This window comes from Mustela lutreola, chromosome 15, assembly GCF_030435805.1.
Source record: "Mustela lutreola isolate mMusLut2 chromosome 15, mMusLut2.pri, whole genome shotgun sequence".
In the NCBI taxonomy this organism is placed as follows: Eukaryota; Metazoa; Chordata; class Mammalia; order Carnivora; family Mustelidae; genus Mustela; species Mustela lutreola.
The window spans coordinates 838,171-858,695 of NC_081304.1; the positions used below are offsets into that span (position 1 = coordinate 838,171).

General features: G+C 59.7%; 1 protein-coding gene across 2 annotated transcripts in view; it reads left to right on the forward strand.

Moving 5' to 3' along the window:
- Positions 1-20,525, forward strand: part of CCDC57 (coiled-coil domain containing 57) — an 84,915-nt gene that overhangs the window by 23,165 nt on the left and 41,225 nt on the right. The window contains exons 11-18 of one of the 2 annotated variants that reach the window (XM_059147500.1): positions 1,026-1,226; positions 4,873-5,031; positions 7,885-8,047; positions 8,425-8,559; positions 13,030-13,252; positions 13,868-14,013; positions 17,073-17,121; positions 18,178-18,281. In XM_059147500.1, coding sequence (XP_059003483.1) covers positions 1,026-1,226; positions 4,873-5,031; positions 7,885-8,047; positions 8,425-8,559; positions 13,030-13,252; positions 13,868-14,013; positions 17,073-17,121; positions 18,178-18,281 — 1,180 coding nt within the window. The remainder of the gene's footprint in view (positions 1-1,025; positions 1,227-4,872; positions 5,032-7,884; positions 8,048-8,424; positions 8,560-13,029; positions 13,253-13,867; positions 14,014-17,072; positions 17,122-18,177; positions 18,282-20,525) is intronic. The other variant, XM_059147498.1, reaches the window with a different exon arrangement.

A 20,525-nucleotide genomic window follows, 5' to 3' on the forward strand; every position in this document is an offset into this window, starting at 1 on the left:
ACACTGGGAATCCCAGAGCACACCTTGAAAAGCGCACCCACGTGCTCGAGGTTAGGACCATTTGGTGCTAATGTACGTGACACGCTAGAGCGCTTCCCGATGCTTCACGTCGGACGGCCTGTGCGAAAGTGCGGTGGCGCCAGTGGCACCAGTGGACCCTGGTGACGGAGGGCAAGCCTCCCAGCCCGGCGTCAGAGTCGGCCTTTTGAGAGCCACTGGACAGCCGCCACGCGGTGCGGCTCGAAAGTGAGTCTTCTCCTTCCCCAGCCGTCGCGATCGGACTCCTCGCGGTCCCACGAGGGAAAGGCCTGTGCTGCCGGACGCCAGCACGCGTTCGTGTGTTTGCTGGCGGAGGGTAGAGAACACGGAGCAGTTCGCAGCGTGGGTGAGGTGAAGCTCGATTGTAATTAGAGTGAAAAGTATGCTAATGTGACCTCGTTGAAGAAGGCTGCACCATCTCACTGAAGAATGCTAATGGAAGGGGCGCCTGGGGGCTCCGTCGTTAAGCGTCTGCCTTCGGCTCACGTCATGATCCCGGGGTCCTGGGATCGAGCCTCACACCAGGCTCCCTGCTCAGTGGAGAACCTGCTTCTCCCTCTCCAGCTCCCCTGTGCCTGCATTATCTCTGTCTGTAATAAATGAATAAAATCTTGAAAAAAAAAAGAAAAGCAGCCAGCGTCCTGCGGTCCTCAGTCACAGGGACAGCCTTAGGGTTCTGGGTGACAGACGGCTGCTGAGCTGTGCCCTGCTTTCAGGGGCCAGTAGGAAAGCTGGTGGGGGCATCAGTAGCACTGCTTGACCAGAGCCCCTGTCGCTGCCGTCTGTCTTCTGGGGGCGTCAGCTCCAGAGTCGCCCAGGGACCCGGCCTCTAAGAGCCCTTGAGCCAGCGTTTGCCTGAGCAGTGGCCGGGCAGGATGCGCCACGGCTCAGGTCCTGGGATTGCAGCCCCTGAGCACGGGAGAGGCATGTGTGGTCTGGGGACCGAGCGGGGCCCTGCGCCGCTGTGACACCTGCCTGTGTTCCAGGCACGAGGAGCTGGACCGTCTGGCCAGGGAGAGGGACGCGGCGCTGGCGGCCGTGAAGGGCGCGCACGCGGAGCAGCTGCAGGCGCTGGAGGCCCGGGCCCGGGAGCTGCAGGCCCGCTGTGAGGCCCTCGAGCTGCAGCTGCGCCGGGCCGAGTGGAGGCAGGGGGACACGCTGAGGGAGAAGGACGCCGCCCTGGACAGGTGAGCGCGCGCGGGAGGGCCCGGCGGCTGGTGGCGCCCGCCGCGGCCCGGGAGGGTTTGGTCTCTGGTCCTTCTCCGCGTCGTGTCTTCAGACCGCGCCGTGTGTGCATGTGTGTGGACGTATGCGGTTGTGGTAGTGTGCAGCGTGTGACATTCACCATCTCGGCCGTTTAAAGTGCACAGTTGGCTGCATCGTACGGCCACCAAATGTCCCCTCCCGTTCCCCTCCCCCACCTCCTGGGACCCACCGTCCACACTGTCTCCAGGACGTTGATGACTCTCGGTCCCTCGTCTGGGTGGGATCCTGCAGTGTCTGTCCTTCGGCGACTGGTGTATTCCACTGGCCGTCGCGCCTCCTGGGTCCACCGGTGCTGGGGCAGGGGACAGGGTGTCCTTCCTTTCCTGGCTGCCTGGCTGGACCGCACTGTCTGTACCCATTCGTCTGTCAGTGGACTCTTGGGTTGTTTCCACCTTGTGGCTGTCGTAAACAGTGTTGCCGCGAGCGTGGGTGTGCGGGTGCCTGTTCACTGGGGTGCGGGGGACACCCGGAAGGTGGTTTGTTGGATCGTATGGTAAATCTGCGTTTGACTTTTTTTAAAGATTTTATTTATTTGTCCGAAACCATGAGAGTAAAGCAGGAGGAGCAGAGGGAGAGGGAGAAGCAGGCTCCACGCTGAGCAGGGACCCTGACGTGGGGCTCGATTCCAGCACCCTGAGTCCAGGATCTGAGCTGAAGGCAGAGGATCAACTGACAGAGCCCCCGGGTACCCCTATGTTTAACCTTCTGAGGTTGACTTGCCAGACTTGTTTTCACAGCGGGTGCCCTGTCTGCACAAGGATTCCGATTTCTCCACAACCAGTTTCTTTTTTTTAACTTTATTTTTCTATATAAATTCAATTAATTTACACCGAGTGAACTGTCAGTTGCAGGGACAGAGGTCAGTGACGCGTCGGCTGCTCACAACACCCAGCACTCGTCGCATCCCGTGTCCCCCTCAGCGCCCGTCACCCAGTGCCCCCGGCCCCCAGCCCCGGCCCTCCAGCCACCCTCGGTCTGTTTCCCGTGGCTGAGGGTCTCTTACGGTTTGTCTCCCCCTGATTTCGTCTTGTTTTGTTTTTCCTTCCCTTCCCCTTGGCTGCTCTGTCTCGTTTCTCAGACTCCTCGTTGTCAGTAAGATCACGTGATGACCGTCTTTCTCTGACTGACTTCGCTCAGCCTAACAGCCTCTAGTTCCACCTGCGTCTTTGCAAAAAGCAGGATTTCAGGGGGTTGATGGCTGCGTAGTATTCCACTGGTTTTTTTTTTTTCTCCCCTCCTCCTCTTCCTTCTTCTTTTTAAAGATTTTATTTATTTATTTGACAGACAGAGATCACAAGCAGGCAAAGGCAGACAGAGGGAGAGGAGGAAGCAGACTCCCCGCCGAGCAGAGAGCCCGATGCGGGGCTCGATCCCAGGACCCTGGGATCCTGACCTGAGCCAAAGGCAGAGGCTTTAACCCACTGAGCCACCCAGGCGCCTCCACTGGTTTCTTCTTAACAGGAATTTTCTTCCCAGCGTCTCAGCCAGGCATGACTGTGAGCAGTTGTGCTAACTGCACTGCACACGGTGTACATGCAGGCCGGCGGGCTCCATGGGCAGTGTCTGGGCAGGCGAGCTGGCGTGTAGAACCTCTGGGGACAGAACTGGGGATTGGACTCGTCTCTGGTACTTGGAGAAGCCGTGTTTACTGACACTGTCTGATCAAGCCAGCTAAATCGGCCATTGGCCAGTGTTCACTGTGCCTAGCAACTGGCTTTTCCTGTCTGTCTGGGGAATGAGCTGGGCTGCGTTCTAGGGAGGGTGCTCTGCCCAGTTACGTCTCCGTCGGGGAAGATGGTTCTTACAGCTGTGCAGCACCGGGAAGCTAGCGCTCCTTCGGGAAGCTTTCCTTAGATTGGACGCACGGTCGTGTTCGATCTGTTCAACACGAGCAGCAGCAGTTGGAGACGCAGAAGTGACACAGTCTGATGGGCACACGGGCTGCGAGGCTCCGCGCGGGCCCTTCTCGCGGTGCCGGCCGCATCCGCAGGACCCCCTCATCCGAGGCCCTGGGCCGGCCTCCTCCTACCTGCTCTTTCCTTCCGACGCGTCTGTCCTTGTGCTCCTCACTGGTGCTCCGCGTGGCCTGGGACACGGGTGCTGCCTGGGGCCACCGTGCCCAGGACAGTCTGTGTCTTCTCCTACTAAGACAGGTGCTGTTTGAAAACCAGTGACAGAAACACCCCATATTTTGATCTATTTCTTTGGGCGTATTTGTGATAATCTTCCTGAGGCCAGTAGGTCGTGAAGGCCACAGGAGAGCGGCTGTGGCCCCGAGAGGCTTTGTGAGAGCCCGTCTGTGTTCTCTGTCACCGGGTCACCTGCAACCTAGTCATAACTGACCCACCCGTGGGGCCACAGTGAAGGCCCAACAAGAGAGGGGAGATTGTTTAAGCCAATCACATGTTGCATCAATAACAAGTAAGCGGAATAAGAACTAGTAATTTTTGCCTGAAAAAAATGAATATGGAGATATTTTGCATTTTTGGGTGCTAAATTTTGAAGCTACATCTCACTTCAGACCAGCTCCTGGTGCCTGCGTGCCGTCTTACCTGGGTGTGTACTGAAGCTTCCAACTTCGTGCAGCCCTTCTTTTATTTTACTTTATTGTTTTTAAGGTTTTATTTATTTATTTGACAGACAGAGATCATAAGTAGGCAGAGAGGCAGGCAGAGGGAGAGGGGGAAGCAGGCTCCCCGCTGAGCAGAGAACCCGATGCGGGGCTCGATCCCAGGACCCTGAGACCATGACCTGAGCCGAAGGCAGAGTCTCAGCCCACGGAGCCACCCAGGCGCCCCACTTGTGTGGCCCTTCCTGACGTTAGAGCAGGTAGAGGTCAGGGTGAGTTCGTATGCTTCGTTCCAGAAATAATTTGTTGAAAGCATATGAAGAAAAATGGTCTTTTTCCGGTGGTTAAGAGTCAAGCTAGAACTCTGTGTTGACGGACCTTCCTCGTCCTCTGAGACACCTGTGGTGCCTCAGGCAGCGGGGCTCCGAGACTAGACTCTTGCCCCCCAGGCTGGTCTCCCTCCGGAGGGGGCAGCCCAGTGCCTCTTCCTTGATGACTGGGCTGCGGACGGAGTGAACCCCAGGGGCCTCCGGTACCATCAGCACTACGCCTTCCCTGGGCAGCAGCTCTAGGTGTCTACTCTACAGTTTTTATTCTGGGGACATTATCCAAGTTTTGGGAATTCTGCCAGGTGGAGGAGGGGTTTCTGTACAAGCTCATGTCACTGTGCAATTTGCAAACATGTGTCCCGACATAGAGGGCTGCGCGAGGCGTGGCACCGGTGAGCCCAGCGGCACCACCCCGTGGCTCACGTCTGCCCTGCACGGCTGGCATGGACTTAGCGTGTCGTAGGAGTTCAGTGGGCAGCTGGGTCGGCGGGATGGTTGGGCAGGTGCTTCTGGGTGAGGAAGGCCCCACCCTGACGGGGAGATGCTGGCGTGCAGACTTCCTCCGAGGGCGGCGTACGCGTGCGGGGGTGTGCGCGTTGGGGGCACCGGGGAAAAGAAAGCTCGAGCGAGCGCCACACCGCATTCCTGCGGCCTCCCTTCTTTGTGCAGACTTCGGGAAGACGCGTTGGCTCTAAGATCCGGCTGGGATGCCCAGATCGCTGAGCTGTCCAAGGAGATGATCTCCAAGGACCTCCAGATTCAGTCGCTGCAGGCAGAGGCAGTGGAACTCAAGGCACATCTGGCCAGATGTCAGCAAGACATTGGAAGGTGACTGTCCCACAGCTTCCCCAAGGGGTCTTTCCACTGTGTGCCTCCTTTGGGCCCGGTGCCGTTCTGGCACTAGGGGAGCAAAAGGGAACCGAAGCCAGGCCTGGCCTCATAGCCCATTGGGGGAGAAAGACAGGAAAACCCGGAAGAAGAGGACTGTCGGGTCGGGAGAGGGGACGCGAGGGGACGGGGTGACGGAGTGCGGCCAGAGAAGGCCATGGGAGTGGGCTCGGCTCTGTCGCAGGCACACGGCAGCGTTCCTGCTGCTCGGGCCTGTGGGGACAGTCGCTGCTTCCGGTCTCCGGGGCGGCTGCTGCTGTCACCAGGCAGAGGGAATGCTTGAGTCAAGAACACACTTGCCTTCTCGGGCCACTGAAATGTCATGAGATGCACTAGTTTCTGCCGTGCGGTCGGCGAGTCTTGACCGGCCTGTGCCTGTTCTGCTGCCCCCACAGCCGAGACTGAGACCTGGCCCTGGCCGGCTGGCACCCCTCCTCACGCCCCAGCCCCACAGCCTGCCCCTCCCACGTGCCATGTGGGGGCCCCTTGCCTCCGGCTTCACCGCGGGCTTGCTGCAGGTTTTCTGTGTTTTTGTGTCAGTCTGCGACTTCGAGTCTTTCCGGGGGTTTGCCCATTCCGCGTCGTTGCTGACCTCACGGGCCCGGAGTGGCTCCTGGGGTCCGTCTCCTGGGGCGCGGCCTGTCGCTGCCGCCTCTGCTGTCCTGGGTCAGTCTCGCTGGAGGTCGGTCGGCTCTACAGATCTTTTCAGAGGGCTTCCCGGTGTTCTCTGGGCTCTCACTCTCTCACCCTTACCCCTTCTGGTTCGCCTGGCTTCCACCGGATGTTCTCTTCACAGCTGATGACGGCGGGGCCTTGGCTCTGCTTGTCTGAGACACGTAAGCATTTTGTGCTGGGCGTGTCCTTCTGAACACTGCTTCGCTGCCGTCCACCAATTTTGATACGATTTGGTTAAAAATACTTAGTAATCTTCCTTGTGATTTCTTCCTTGGTCGGCGGCTGTTGAGAAACGTGTTGCTAGGTTTCCCGTCATTTTGAGATTTCCAGATATCTTTCTGTTACTGATTTTATTTCACTTCTGCTGTGGACAGAGAACACGTTCTGTGTCTGCTCCTGCCCCACGGGACCCACGTGCAGGGAGCACAGGCATCCCGGGACGTCGTGGTGACGGGATGGCGCTGTGGCGTTTCCTGACATTCTACAGAGCTACGGGCTTCATTGCACATTTAAAAATCAACAACCCGGTGGCACCTGGGGCTCAGCCGATGGAGCGTCCGACTCTTGGTTTCCGCTCAGGTGGTGATCTCAGGGTCATGGGATCGAGCCCCACGTCAGGCCCTGTGCTCAGCGGGGAGTCTGCTCGAGATTCTCTCTCTCCCTCGGCCCCTTCACTGGCTTGTGTTTCTCTCTCTCTCAAAAATAAATAAATCTCCTAAAGAAATAAACAAGTGGGCTTTTACCACATTTGTGAAACCCTGTCCCGCTGCTCTGAGCTTTTGTGTCTGAGGATGCCCATCTCTGCCTTCCTGTGTAGGTGCTGATTTCCTGGGTTAGAATGCCACATTCCAAATCGCTTTCCCCTAGGTTTTTAAAAATATTTTATTCATGTGTTTGACAGAGAGAGACAGCAAGGGCACAGCAGGGGGAGCCGCGGCAGAGGGAAGAGCAGGGTCCCCGCTGATCAGGGAGCCTGACTTGGGGCTCGATCCCAGGACCCCGGGATCATGACCTGAGCCAAGGGCAGACGCCTGACTGAGTGACCCAGGCACCCCTTCCGCCGGATCTGGAACCCGTTGTGTGTTACTTTGTTGTTGCTCTGGAACAAATCACTGCTAATTAGTGGCTTGAACAACACCCACTTACTGTCTCCATGTCTGTGGTCAGGAGTCTGGCTCGGTTCAGCTGTGTCCCCGGCACAGGGTCTCGTTAGGCTGGGGCCATGACATCCGCCCCTTCCTTCTAGGCTCTTCAGGCTGGCGGGGGGTCCTTCCCAGTGCCCCTGAGTCCCAGAGGTGTCTGCAGGGCAGGACACTGTGGCTTCTCGGGGTGGTGCAAAACTCCCTCCCGTGGGCAAGGCGGGGCCTTGCATGGCCTTATCTGGTCAGGGGCACACCCATCCCACCTGTGCACACCCCGGCCACCCTTGGGGGGAGGCCTTCCAGAGCCACCACCACGCGTTGCCCCCACGCGGCCGACGAGAGGCCTGGGACTCGTGTGGCCCGCACTCTGTCTCCCCGAGGCTTCTCATCCCGGGCCAGCACTGTGCGCGGCGTCTATGCGTGCGCCTCCGTAGGCCCCGGATGAGCGCTTGGCGAGCCCGTCTGGTCCGAGGACACGTGTCTCCCCGGGTTGTGCTGGGATTTCTCCTTTGCTTGCTCGGTTCTGATCTCCCTGGACCTGCTCTGAGATGGGCATCGGTCCATCTCTCTGTTCCGGCGGCTCCAAGCTCTCCGGCGGTCACTCCGAAACCTTCTCACATGTCTCTGCTTGAACCACTTCTCCGTTTCCCCCAAGTTTGTTGGCTTTCTTCCTTCTCTTCTTCCAGACGGGTTCTTGTGTTTCTTGAGTTTGATCTTCCACGGTGCTGGCTTCCTTGGAGCTCGGGTCCTTGCTGGCTGCTCCTGTCTGAACCCAAGCCTGCCCTCTGTGTCCACGCTGCAGGGACCCCTCCCGGCTGCGCGTCCCCCCCCACCCCCCCGGCATGCTGAGTGTCCGCATGTGCCTGGGAATGGGCCAGCCTGGGGGTCCCGACCACAGTGTGTGGCGCCTTCCCCACGCCCGCCACCTTTGCTTCACGTGTAAGACACTAACCTCCGTGCTTGTCCTGTCCCCGAGGTACAAGCAGCAGCTGTCCGCCGCCGAGGAGAGGCAGCGGGGCCTGGAGCGCGAGAAGGCGCAGCTAGAGCTGGACTGGCGGCAGCGCTGTGACGTCGTGGAGAGGGACCACTACCGCAAGGCCGAGGACCTGATTCGGGCCTTGAGCGAGGCGCGGGATCAGGTCTGCGTCCCCAGGCTCGTCGGGTGTCGTCGTGCGCTGGGAGGGCCTGGGAGCACCCGGTGGCTCCTGGACGAGGGCTCTGGGCTGTCACCGCATTGTTGTTGGGATTGGGAGATGCCGAGCCTCACCGAGCAGCGTGCCATGTAACGATGATTAGAGTAGCCGAAGGTGTCCCTGTCCTGCCACAGCCTTTGGTTCTTACTGCACGAGCTGTTCCCCTAACTGGTGCTGGGAAGGCCACACTTGAGGCCCGTGCGCCCGTGGGCCCGGGGGCTGCTCACTCGGGCGCCTGCTCTCTGCTCCCTGGGAAGGACCTGAGAGTCGGCTGCTGCTTTGTAACCCTCCCAGCGGGCACTGAGTCCCACGTCTCTCCCCAGGCCTCTGCGAAGCTCCAGGAGACGGAGCGGACACTGCGTGACCAGGAGGAGGTGCTCAAGGCCTTGACGCTGGAGAGAGACCAGGCCGTGCAGGCATTGAGGACACGCGGCCTCCTTCCCGAGAAGGAGGTGCAGGTCAGTGCCAGCGCCGTCCTCCCGGAGCTCCCCCAGGAACACAGCAGCCTGCTTGAGCCTTCCCTCAGTGGTGGCCGTGGGAGAACAGAGCCACACAGACCCCGACGGGAGGTCGGTCTTCTCAGCCCTATTCCTTTTCTGTGTCTGTCGCCACCACGAGGCCAATCTAGCACCTGAAAGAGCTGAGGTGACCCTGTGCTCAGACACTGTTGTGTATCTTTAGTTCTTGAAATCTCAAAAAGCCCCACATTCGAACATCCTGCCATACAGACGGGTAGTGTGACATTGCTGCTGTGGCCTTCTCTGCGGAGCTGTTGTGGGGGGTCGCTGTGTGCCGTGATCCCGTCTGTGGGGACAGCCTGGGTACCCGCCTGCACCAGGTCTGCCCGAGGACTTGGTGTCCTGGCCCTTGGGTCCTCCGATGCTGAGGCCAGTGCCGTGGCCCAAGACACAGGGACCCTTTGGAACAGTTTGGAAGGAGCAGGCTGGGTTCTGAGGTCCGTGGCCAGAGGGCCAGGGGCAGCGTGAGGCCGGGGGAGCGAGAGCAGGAGGGGCAGGCAGAAGACTCCCCGGGCTGTGAATGGCTCCTGTGTGACACATGGTGAAGCACAGATCTTCAGTGCACACAGCTCAGTGTGTTTGCCGTGAACATGCCCATGGGACCCAGCCCTCCGACAAGAAACAGAGCATTTCCGTCATGCCGGAAAGGTCTCCACGCCCCTTCCCATTGGTCCCTATCCCCACCCCAAAGGCAGCAGCTGCTCAGACTTCTGGCTCGTCATAGTGACCCAGGTGGGCAAGGTTTCCTCCGAGATGATGCCGTGGCCACGTGTCCATAGGTCAGCTCCTAAGCAGTGTCAAGAAATTTGTAATTTGGGGCGCCCGGCACGCTCAGTCTGTAGAACATGTGACTTTTGATCTGGGGTCGTGAGTTTGAGCCCCACGTTGGGTGTAGAGCTCACTAAAACACACAAACACGTTCCTAATTTGTCCCAGCCTGTGTGTGCACCCCAGGACCTCGGCTGCTTCCGTCAGGAGTTTTACGTCCCAGCTCAGACCCAGAGCTGACCCAGAGCTGACATTTGATGACCCTCTCTTGGTCACGCATGAGAATCGTCAGCACCCAGGACGCTGACCCGGTGCCGTTTGGACAGCCAGGCGGGAGCCACAGCCTCAAGGAGGACATGGTCCACGAGCGCAGGGCTCCTTCGACCTCGGCTGCGCAAGGCAGCAGGAAGGCTCACAGGGAGGGACCGGCGGGTGGCAGGGACATGCACCAGAGTGTCCCTCTGTGATACGGCCACATTACTGGCCGCAGAGCCAGGTCGCTTCCTCGCTTGGAAAGCCGTGAGGAGAGCTTCCTGTCCCGGTGGTGGTGTCAGCGTCGGGGCTGGCGTGGAGGACATGCTGTGCCGTCACCCGTCCGGAGGGAGGGCCCCGGGTGCAGCCTGCGGCCCTCTTGGAACTGAAGCCTGTGGCTCTCAGGAAGCACTGAACTAAGGGCCTAGACTTTATCCCAGAGACACGTGTCTCCACACGTGGTGTCTGAGCCACCGACACAGAGCCGTGGCCGTGTTCTCTGCACAAAGAGGTCCTCGCTGACCCCAACGGGGTCAGAGCCAGGCCGCGACAGGGAGAGGCCCGCGGGCTGAATGCTGGCCCCAAAGGAACAGGTTCCGGTCCAAACGGCCAGCTCTTCAGGGTGCGACCTTACTTAGAAATAGGGTCTTGGTGGATGTGACCAGCTCAGAGGAGGTCAGTCGGAGCAGGATGGGTCCTGGTCCGGTGTGACTGGCGTCTTTATGAAAAGCACAGCATGTGCAAGGCAGGGACTCAGGGAGAAGGCCAGGTGCGGACAAAGGCAGACACGGGAGTGACGTGGCCCCAGACCGAGGGACGCCGAGGAGGGTGGGTCCTCGCTAAGCGAGGCTGGAGGAGGCGGGCAGGGTTCCAGCCAGAGTCCCCAAGGGAGCGTCTGCTTCCAGCCTGAGGCACGTCCCCCACAGCCAGCCACACAGGAAGCCCCAGCCCACCGCGTGTCTCCCCACAAGGCCCCCGCGGGAAGCCAGCAGGGGAAGCGGCTTCCAGGGCAGAGCCAGGGGGTCTGTCAGACACTGACCTCCTGCTTCCAGGGCCCACGTGTCCAGGACTCGGACCTCTGTCCCTCTAGGAAAAGTCACTCACCCAGCTGTTCAGGTGGCGGGTCTTTCCAGAAGCGCAGCCTCTCCCCTACCGTCTGACATCAGCCTGGTGGGGGCTGCACACAGGCACGAGCGCCACGGCTGCGAGCTGGCTCGCCCCGGCGTCCCCATCAGCCAGGCTGTCGGTCCGTCCTCGCTGGCAGCGGTTCACGCTTGTTGCAGAGGGGAAGGTGGCCCCCGCAGCCTCTGGCTGTGCCCTCCAGGGCCGGCGCTCACCCTGTGGTTGGTGACTGAAGCAGGCGGGAAGCGGAGCGTCCGCGAGCTGACCTGAAAGTCACGAAGCTGCTTGTGTCCCTCCAGCCATGCTGAGAAAACACTCCACTCCGGTCCCCAAACGCGCATGTCTCTGAGTCCGTGCGGGGGGCCTGGCCATGGGGCCCGGAGCCAAGGCATAGCGGGCCACACCGCAAGGCCAGCTGCAGGCACAAGCTGGCGTGCCCCGTGGTCCGAGGCGTGTGCTTAGAGTCAGGCCTGGGGCTGGGGGATGCCGTGCGCGTGTGTGGCAGACGCAGCCGGTCTGCTGCGGGTCGGCCTGCTCCGGGGTGTCGTAACTGTTAGCAGGTTCACAGTGTGGCTGCCCGACTGGCGCAGCAGGGCCCGCGGCAAACGGCGGGGAGCAGCGGGCGGGTCAGCAGGCGGTGCGGAGGGAGGCGAGCCGGCGTCATCCCTGCCGTGCCGAGGGCTGCATCTTGGGGTGCAGCGGCGCCTTCCTTCCACCGGTACCAAGTTAACATGCACGGAGCCTGAGCGGGAACCACACCAGTCCCCCAGCGGGGACGATCCTGGGCTCCACAGTGTGGGCCGTCACAGTACAGGGTGCAGGGGAACACACAGCCTGTGCCATGGAGGCTTGGTCGCCACGCCAAGTCACAGACGAGACCGGGGCTCCCGGAGCAGCCTGCGTTGCCATTCCGTCCTACGGACGAGGAAGCCAAGACCCTGCGAGGGTGGTGCCGGCCCTGCAGGCGGCAGATAGAGCCTCTGGGCAGGGCCAGGCCGGCAGCAGGTCCCCCATTCTCCTGTGGGGTCTGCAGGAGCAGCTGTGAGATTTTGTGGGAGATGTTCCGACGGGCACAGGACAGGTTGGGGGTTTGCAGGGAAACAAGCCACCCTTCCAGTCTGCTGGGTCCATGGCGAGGAGTGGGTAAGGGAGCCGGTGCAGTGGAGCCGGTGGGGCTGTGACCAGGAGGGGAAGCTGGGGTCTGTGTTCAGTAGGAAAAGAGCTTCCTTCTGGAAGCAGTGATGTGCGGCCATGGCGAGGATGCAGCGATGTCGGTTTGCCGGCGTGGCCTCTGGAAGCAGGCAGGCCCAGCTCTAACCTCGCACGGCTCCCGTTTGGCCCGGAGCAGACTGGCTCTTGCAGCTTCCGTGGCGCTTTTGTGGGAATGAACGAGTGGCCAGAGCCTGGCGCGGGGGCAGGTTGAGCATGTGGGGGCCGTGTGGAGACAGCGCGGTGGCTGGGTCGGACCCCACTAACTCGAGCGTCTGTTCCTTCGTCTGTGCGATGCGTCCCCTTCACAGGGCATCGGCTGGGGCCGGCATGGTGGCCGAGGACACAGAGTCCCCCTGGTGGGACCTTCCGGGCACTGCGCTGCGGTGCTCTGTTGCCTCTCCTGCGGGTCTTGGACGTGTCGCCGTGCGCGTATCGCTTTCACAGAGGTCAGGTTGTGCCACATAGCCTTGAGTCCTTTTTCCACTTCTGTGACTTGTGTGTCTCCCGTCACTGTGATTCTTCGGTTCACGATGTAAATGGTTGTGGCCCTTCTCTTCCCCGCGGCCGCTGACCGCTCGCGCCTGCCGTCCTAAGGCTGCCCGGCTGTGCACTTGGCAGTAGCTCCCCTTCGCTCGGGCGGCCGTGTGCCGCAGGACCGGGCAAGCCGTGGGTGGCCGTGTGCTCGCCAGACTGCCTTGCCCGGCGAAGCACCGTCCCACGCCCGCGAGCAGCCTTTGCAGCGAGCGACGGCCCCGCACCATCTGCCTCATCGCTGGCACGTTCTGGCCGGTCTTTCCACACCAGCCGCCCCAGCGGGTGGAGGGCAGCTTTGGGACTGAGAAGGAAGAGTCCCCAGGTTTGTCAGGAAAAGCTGCCTTTGGCGAACAGCAGTCCTCTTGTCGCGACGACCGGAGGGTCAGCATCGTCAGCTGGGGCGGGGGGTCCCCACGGCCGGGAGTGCAGGCGCGGAGGGAGGCAGGGGTGTGCACAGCGGCCCCGGACGGGCCGCGAGCCGCGGGTTTCTTCGGCCGCCGTAAGCATTCTCGGCCTTGACAGGTGCTCCTCGGGCAGCAGGAAGAAGAGATGAGGGCAAGTTTTCCGTCCAGTGAGATGCAGAGGCTCCAGGAGCAGAACGCAAGCTTACGAAGGGCTGTTGCGGAGATGCGGAAAGAAATGGAGACTCTGAGTGACCACGTTCCTCCTCCTGCCCCGTCGGGGGCTCGGGCCGCCGACACAGAGCAGCCCCGTCCAAGCCCAGAGGCAGCAGCTGAGGCGCCTGGTGAGCAGGGACCAGGGCAGCAGGAGGAGGGGAGGGAGGGGACACGGGTCTCCACCGGGTCCAAGATGGGCTTCCCGCGGAGTCTCACCAACGGGCATCTGCTGTAGAGCAGGACGTCCGAGAACGGCAGCAGCGTTTCCCTGACAGGAGCATCTTCCGTGGGCGCTTCTGTGCGACAACATTTTATTGGGAAGGGGAGGGCTGTGTACTCAGCACTTATCGCCGGGACGCCGCTGGCACGGGGGGCTGGTTGGGCACCGTGTTCGAGGGGTGGGCATCAGGGCTGGGGCACCAGGCCTCTCCTCAGGGTGTCCTGTGCCGTACCCAAGCTGGGCTGTGCCCCATGCGCGTCAGGAAGCCCAGGAGCGGCTGTGAGCGGAGGGCACAGCTCCACCAGCGGGGGACACGCTGTGCTCCCGCGCATGAAGGCTCATGGCAGGGACGCTGAGGGTCTGCTGGGCGGTGGGGCCCTCCTCAGTGAGCACCCAGGCCGGGGCCGTGGTGGGGGACAAGCTGGGAGACAGCAGCACCCGCCTGAGTGGGCCTCGGCCGTGGCGATGGTGGAGGGATGTGCACACGTGCGTGTCTGTGTGTTTCCTGGGTCTTTGGGGGCAGATCACATCACGGTCCTTGAAACAGAAATACGGAATCTAAAGCATAAATTCAAAGCCTTGGAAGAGCAACTAGAAGACGTGTTTGATCCTTCAAAGACCTCCTCCTCTTACGCTGACTTTCAACCCAGCGTCCACGCCTCGGCCCACGTCCACGCCTCGGCCCGCGTCCCCGGTAAGAGTCCTTGTCCTGTCCTGTCGCGTGCTCTGCCCCAGTAGCGCTGCCTTTGCTTTAATTGAAATACAAACCCTACAGAAAGTCACAGAATGCAAACGCACAGGTCAGGAGTGACCACAGACTGCAGGTCCCTGTCCTGACCCCCAGGAGTCCCCGGGTCAGGCCATTCTCGAGGTGTTTGCTCCCGTTCACCACTCTGTGTGGGCGCTTCCCTGCCCCCCCCCGCCCGCTCTGACACCAGCTGGGCTGGGGCGCTGGCCTGGTGCAGGGCCCGCCTGGGGGGACTAGGGGGCTGGACGCAGGCCAGGCAGCTGGAGGGTTTACACGAGGAGAAGGGAGGGGGCCGGGCTCTTCCTCCAGGTCGTCCGGTCTCCGCTCGGGAACTGGCTCCGCAGAGCTGGTCTCTTTTGTTTCTTTTTCTTATACTCCTTTCCCTGGCTGGCATCCCCGGGATGATGTTGATGGCAGCTGGCTGTCTTCCTGAGCCCCAAGAAAAATTTTCAGCATTTCTCCTAAATATTTTGGAAGGATTTGGGGGGAGCTGGGCCAGAGCAAGGAAGCTCCTTTCTCTTCCTGTTGTAAGGCGGATCTTTGTTTTTTATCGTGATTCTGTCAATTTTCCTTAGTGTGTTTTGAAGCCTTGTCATTGGACGTGTAGGATTGCCGAGGTCGTGACGGGATCAGATCCTTCGGTGGTCCTGGAATGTTCCTTTCTCCCTGCCCCGGGGTCCGCGCGTGTGCTGTCGGTCACTAGCCCGGCCTCCCCCGGGTGGGCGTCTGCTGGGCATATCTTCAGGACCCTTTCCCTGGTGCCCTGCCTCTCCCCCACTTGAGGCGACTCTCGCAGGCAGCGCACAGCTGGGTCAGTTTCTGACGCCTACACTGCCGACGTCTCTGACCGACCCGTGTCCACCGGCCACCCTGGCCCTCGTGTGGGGTATGAGCAGCGGCTTCCTTCCTGCTCTCTGTCCCTCGGCGACTTCTGTTCATGGGTCGCCCGCGCAGGCCATGGCTGCAGGACCACGGCCAGCTCCTGTCCCCTCCTGTCCCTGCGGCGCAGCCTCCGGCGGAAGGCGGAGGTCAGGCCCCGCAGCGCAAAACCCACCTCTCCCACGTGGGGAACCGCGGCAGGCAGTGTTCTCGGCTCCGCTTGGAGCTGCCCCGTGGGACCTGAAACACTCAGGAGGAAAGCCAGAGGCTGGGAGGTTCACCGGACGCCTGCCCTTGGCGCGTGTCCCTCCTGAGGCCCATGTTCCAGGCTCCATGTGATCCAGGTCTGCTGCTGCCGAGTCTTCCGGCTTCCCGTCGTCTGAGAAGGGAGTTTCTTGCTGGCATGAGGAGAGGAGCTCCCAGCCCTCCAGCCGGGGTGCTGCGTGTCTCCGAGAGGGCCCGGCCATCCGAGCCCCGTCCCCGAAGCCCCATGCCGCGTCTGTCGCTCCGGGGGGATTCCTGATGGTGGTGTGTCTGGGCTTACCCATTTGGCGTTGAGTCTGAAGGTTCTTGTCTTTGCCAGGTTTGGGGAGTTTTCAACCGTGACTTGGGCACATGTTTGCTCTACTCTCTGCTCTTTTTCCCTCTGGGATCTGACGACAGAAGCGCCAGCTTGTCGTCCCTGTGGCTCTGGGACTTTTGTCCATCTGTTTCCTCTGTGTCTCAGACGGGTGATTTCTCTTTCTGTCTTCCAGCTCGCAGGCCCGGGGTCCCCTCCGAGCTGCTCTGGAGTCCTTTGGGGGCACTTTTATTGCATTTGGTTTTTCTTTCTCTTTTATTCCTCTGCTGAAACTTCTTTTTTCCCATTGTTTTAAGGTTGTATCAGCTTGTTTTAGATCCCTTGTTCCCTATTCCTCGTGGTCGAATTCCTTAACTCTGTGCACGGATTCCCTGGTCCACGTGGCTCTGCCATCTGTCCTGTCAGCTGGGCTTGTCCTGGTTGTCCGTGCGATGAGTGACCCTGGACTGTGACAGGCGTGTACCAAGCAGGTACTCTGAAAGCCTGACCGCTCTTCTGCTCTTGCTGGGGCACGACGCACATCCATGTCCTGGCCCGTCTCTCGGGCTGCATCTGAAAGGTCACTTGGTCACCAGAGCCTTTGCGATGATGCTGTCCCCCTCTGCCCGAGGCCACTGGTCCTCGCAGAGCTCAGCTCGCAACACATTGGCTGCGTCCACACTGCCTGGTTTCCACAGGCCCCCCCAGAGACTTAGTGCGCAGAGTGAAGGAATTCCTTTCTCCGCCTCACCCCCCTGAACCCTCCCCACATGCTCTTCCCGGAGGGTCCACACGGCTGGTGCACGGGAGCCTCTGCCTTTCTTTCCAGGCGCTTCCGCTGCAGGGAGCAGGCCTGGCCTTACTTGGTCTAAGCTCCCTGGTCTTTCTGGGCTGTGGCTGCTTCAGGATCAGAGCCAGGAAATACAGGAAGAACAAAGACATGGAGCCCAGCGCGGAGTGTCCCCAGAGCCCCTGGCCCTCGCCTGCTAGGCCTCCCCTCACGGTCGCTCGAGGCTTTAGCTGCACCGAAGGAGAGGGACGGGGCCCACACGCGCCATCTTGTTCGGAGCGGTGAGCGCGGCTTGGCTTCTGAATGTTGGAATAAACTCCACATGTGATTTATTCTTTTACTGACATTTTACTGAGAATTAGTACGTCTATGTTTGCGAGGGACTTTGGGCTTTCTTTCTCATGACGCCCACTGTCAGGTTTTAGGACCACGAGTCTGGCCTCAGATGTGTTGGGAGATGTTCCCTATTTCTCTGTTTTCTGAAAAACTTTGTTAGACTTATGTTAATTTTTCGTGAACCAGTTAATAGAATTCAATTCTGAGCCCTTTTGGGTTTAGGATTTTCCTCATGAGAAGGCTTTAAAGTATTATTTCACTCTTTCTTACAGTCAAGGATGATCCATGTTTTCTTTTTTGTGTCACTTTTTGATATTCTATTTTACTAGAAAATTGTCCATTTCATCTAAATTTTCAAAAATTACTTAGTATCGTCCTATGAGTTTTATTTTATTTTTAACTTACTTATTTGAGAGAGTGAGGGAGAGAGCACGAGAGCAGGGCGAGAGGCAGGAGGAGAAGCAGGCTCCCTGCTCAGCGGGAGGACCCTGTGATCATGACTGAGCTGAAGGCAGAGGCTTAATGACTGAGCCCCCCAGGCGCCCTGTTTACTAAATTTCTTTCTTTCTTTTTTTTTTTTTTAATTTATTTATTTGACAGAGAGAGAGATCACAAGCAAGCGGGGGGCGGGGAGAGAAGCAGGCCTCCCGCCGAGCAGAGAGCCCGACGTGGGGCTCGATCCCAGGACCCTGAGATCATGACCTGAGCCGAAGGCAGAGGCCCCAACCCACTGAGCCACCCAGGCCCCCACGTTTACTTAATTTCTTATAAGATTTGTTGAGCCATTTAAGAGCAAGCGCACACATGCACACAAGCATGGGGAGGGGCAGAGGGAGAGAAGCCGGCTCCGTGCTCAGCTCAGAGCTCAAAGCAGGACTCGATCTCACGACCCTGAGATCATGACCTGAGCCTAGATCAGGAGTTGGACGCTCAAGTGACTGAGCTACCCAAGCGCCCCTTAATTTTTTTAAAAAAGTATTTATTTTTAAGTAATCTCTGCCCCCAACGTGGGGCTCAGACTCCTGAGCCCAGGACCAGGAGCCGCTCGCTGCACCGCCTGAGCCAGCAGGCTGCCCTGCTTTCTGGAAGTTTGCATGAGCGGTTTATTAATGATAATTCAGGTCAAGATAACTTCTAACCTGCACTGATTCCTTCCTTAACCTATGGTTTAGGAACATTTCCCTAATGCCCAAGTGAGGGGCGGCTGGTACTGACCGGCCTCCCCCGGGCACACGACGGCAAGGCTGCACTGTCTTCCTGCAGAGACGCTGCTTTCTTGGCACAAGGACGAGATTTCATCCCCCATGGCCCTCGGTGCTGGCGGGGACTGGCCCTTCCACTCAGCTCCAGAGCTGACCTCCCGGTGGACAGGCAGGGACAGCGGGCATGCCTCGGGGAGGGCAGGGAAGCAGGGCCCTCTGCCCTGGACAGCACAGGCTCGACTCCTCAGACAGGGCAGCTGACTGGAACCTTCTCCAGGGCTTCAGAGACCTGAGCCTGACAGACTCACTCTTCCTGCAGGAGGAGCTGTGCCGGCCGAAGGTGCCCTCGTTGGGCTAGCGCTCAGGAGGCTCCGAAACAGGGCACACGTCGTGAACCTCCTGGTGGCCCGGCTCAGGCAGAAGGTACAGCTTCCCCTTGACACGTGGGCTGGGCAGCTCTCCTGGCTGGAGCCCTCGACCTCTTCGTGCCTCAGTTTCCCTCCCAGAAGGGTTTATTGTGAGGTCATGTGTGGCCATGTGACGGCACCCGGGAAGGCCTGGGAAATGAGTATGGAGCAAGGGGCCGCCGTGGTGGAGCACAGGGCCTGCTGTCTCCGCTGCCCCGGGCGGCTGCGGCCCAGAGCACGATGCCAGCTATGTGCTCCTGGCACTCTGGGGCCGGTCTGGGCGCAGGGGTGTGGTGGGAGTGTGTCCAGACGCCTCCACAGCCTGTGTGGGGTCAGGCCACAGTCATGCCCTGGGCTGATGCGCGCGCTGACCCGTTACACGTGCGGCCTGGGTCATAACCCACGCTTTATTGCTGCAAATTCACCATTTCTCTTTTTTAGTGTTTTTTCATTGTGGTAAAATATGCAAACATGAAGCTTATAATTTTCAAGCGTACGTTCAGTGACATTAACTCCGTTGGCAACACTGTGTTAGTGTCCCCACGGTCTGTTAGTCCCAGAACTTTTCCATCATCTGAACAGAAACCATCCCCTTCGGCACCAGCCCCCCAAGCCTCCCCTGGCACCCCTCCACCGGGCACAAGATGGCAAGGCTGCACTGGGGACCTGCGTCCTGCCGACGGGCTGGGTGCCTCTCCCGGGACCGGGGTCCTGCGGCAGCTGCCGTTTGCCGACCCGCTCGTTTCCCTCGGCGCCATGTCCTCAAGGTCCGTCCGTCATCCTTGGCACCTTCTGAGACCTGAGGAATGGCCCGTTGTGTTCCCCACATGTGTGGGTTCCGAAGGACACTCGGGTGTCCCCTCCTCTTGGCAACTGTGAATAATGCTGCTGCGAACGTGGGCTCCGACCTCGGGGCCGTCCCTGCTGGCCGCTGCTCTGGGCACACGTGCGGGAGCGGGCGCGCTGGGTCGTGTGGTGAGTCCGCGGTTCGCTCTCCGAGGAGCCGCCCAGCCGCTTCCCCATGCGACGGCCCCGTTTTCTGTCCCTCCGGCCGTGCGTGAGGACCCCCACGGCCCACGTCCTGACCCCTGTGACCTCGTTTCTTTTCAACTGCGGCCGCTGCCGTGGCTGTGGCTTGCGTCTGCCCCGACGGCGAACGGTGTGGAGCGTTCTCTCGTGCGCTCACTGGCCGTTCCCGTGTCTTTGAGAAAATGTCGATTCCGATCCTCTGCCGTTCGTAGCTGCACTGTCCGTCTCTCTGTTGTTGGGCTCTGACTGTTGTTTACGTATTCTGGATACTAGTCCGTTATCAGATGCACAGTTTGCAGAATTTCCATGCTAAGGCTCCTCTTTTCACTTTCTTGATAATGTGCTTCAAAGCACAAATGTTTTTAATTTTTATGATTTCCAGTTTATTTATATTTTTAATTTTTTTTTTAATTTTTTAAAAGATTTTATTCCTTTTTTGAGAGAGACAGAGAGAGAGCACAAGCCGGGGGAGCAGCTGCGGGAAAGGGAGGCGGAGCAGGGACCCCGACAGGGGGCTCGATCCCAGGGCCCTGGGACCATGGCTGAGCTGAAGGCAGACGCTCAATGACTGAGCTGCCCAGGCATCCTGTTTTGCCTATTTTTTTTAACTGCTTGTAATTTTGGTGTCATCGTGCCGTTGCCTTTTGCACAGAAATGTTTTTCACGAGGAAACGAGAAGTTCTCACATGTCCTTTTAAGTCCATAATTAACACAAATCCCAGTGCCCTGTGTGCCCTGCGTCTTCCGTGAAACAGAACTGGCCACTGGGCGGGGGCTGCTGCCTTGTGCTGCCGGTCAGGACAGAGAGGGCTCGTTGGCTGCTGTGTGCTGGCGGCGTGGGGACGGCTCAGGGCGCTCAGCCTCGCTGCTTCCCGGTCTGCCGGCCGCGGGGACATCACGCACGCGCTTGATGACCATAGCTGATGAGACTATCACGGGGAGAGATGTTCGCCTCAAGATGTGTTTTTGTTGGTTTGTTATTTAACAGGATCTCTTGAGCACGTGGTCACCTTTTTGGTGTGAATGTGACAAATTCAAAGAATAAAATATTCACCAGCGAGTCATTGTAGGGCTTCCTGGGAAAGGAACAGATTTCCTCCTCCTGGGAATAAACCGGAAGCGAGTCTACAGGGGCGCCTCCTCTTTCCTTCCTTCCTTCGGCAGGAGGACAGATGTCCAGAGTGAGGGGCTGGCCCTGGGGCTCCGGCCTGGGACCTGCTCTGGGGGTCTC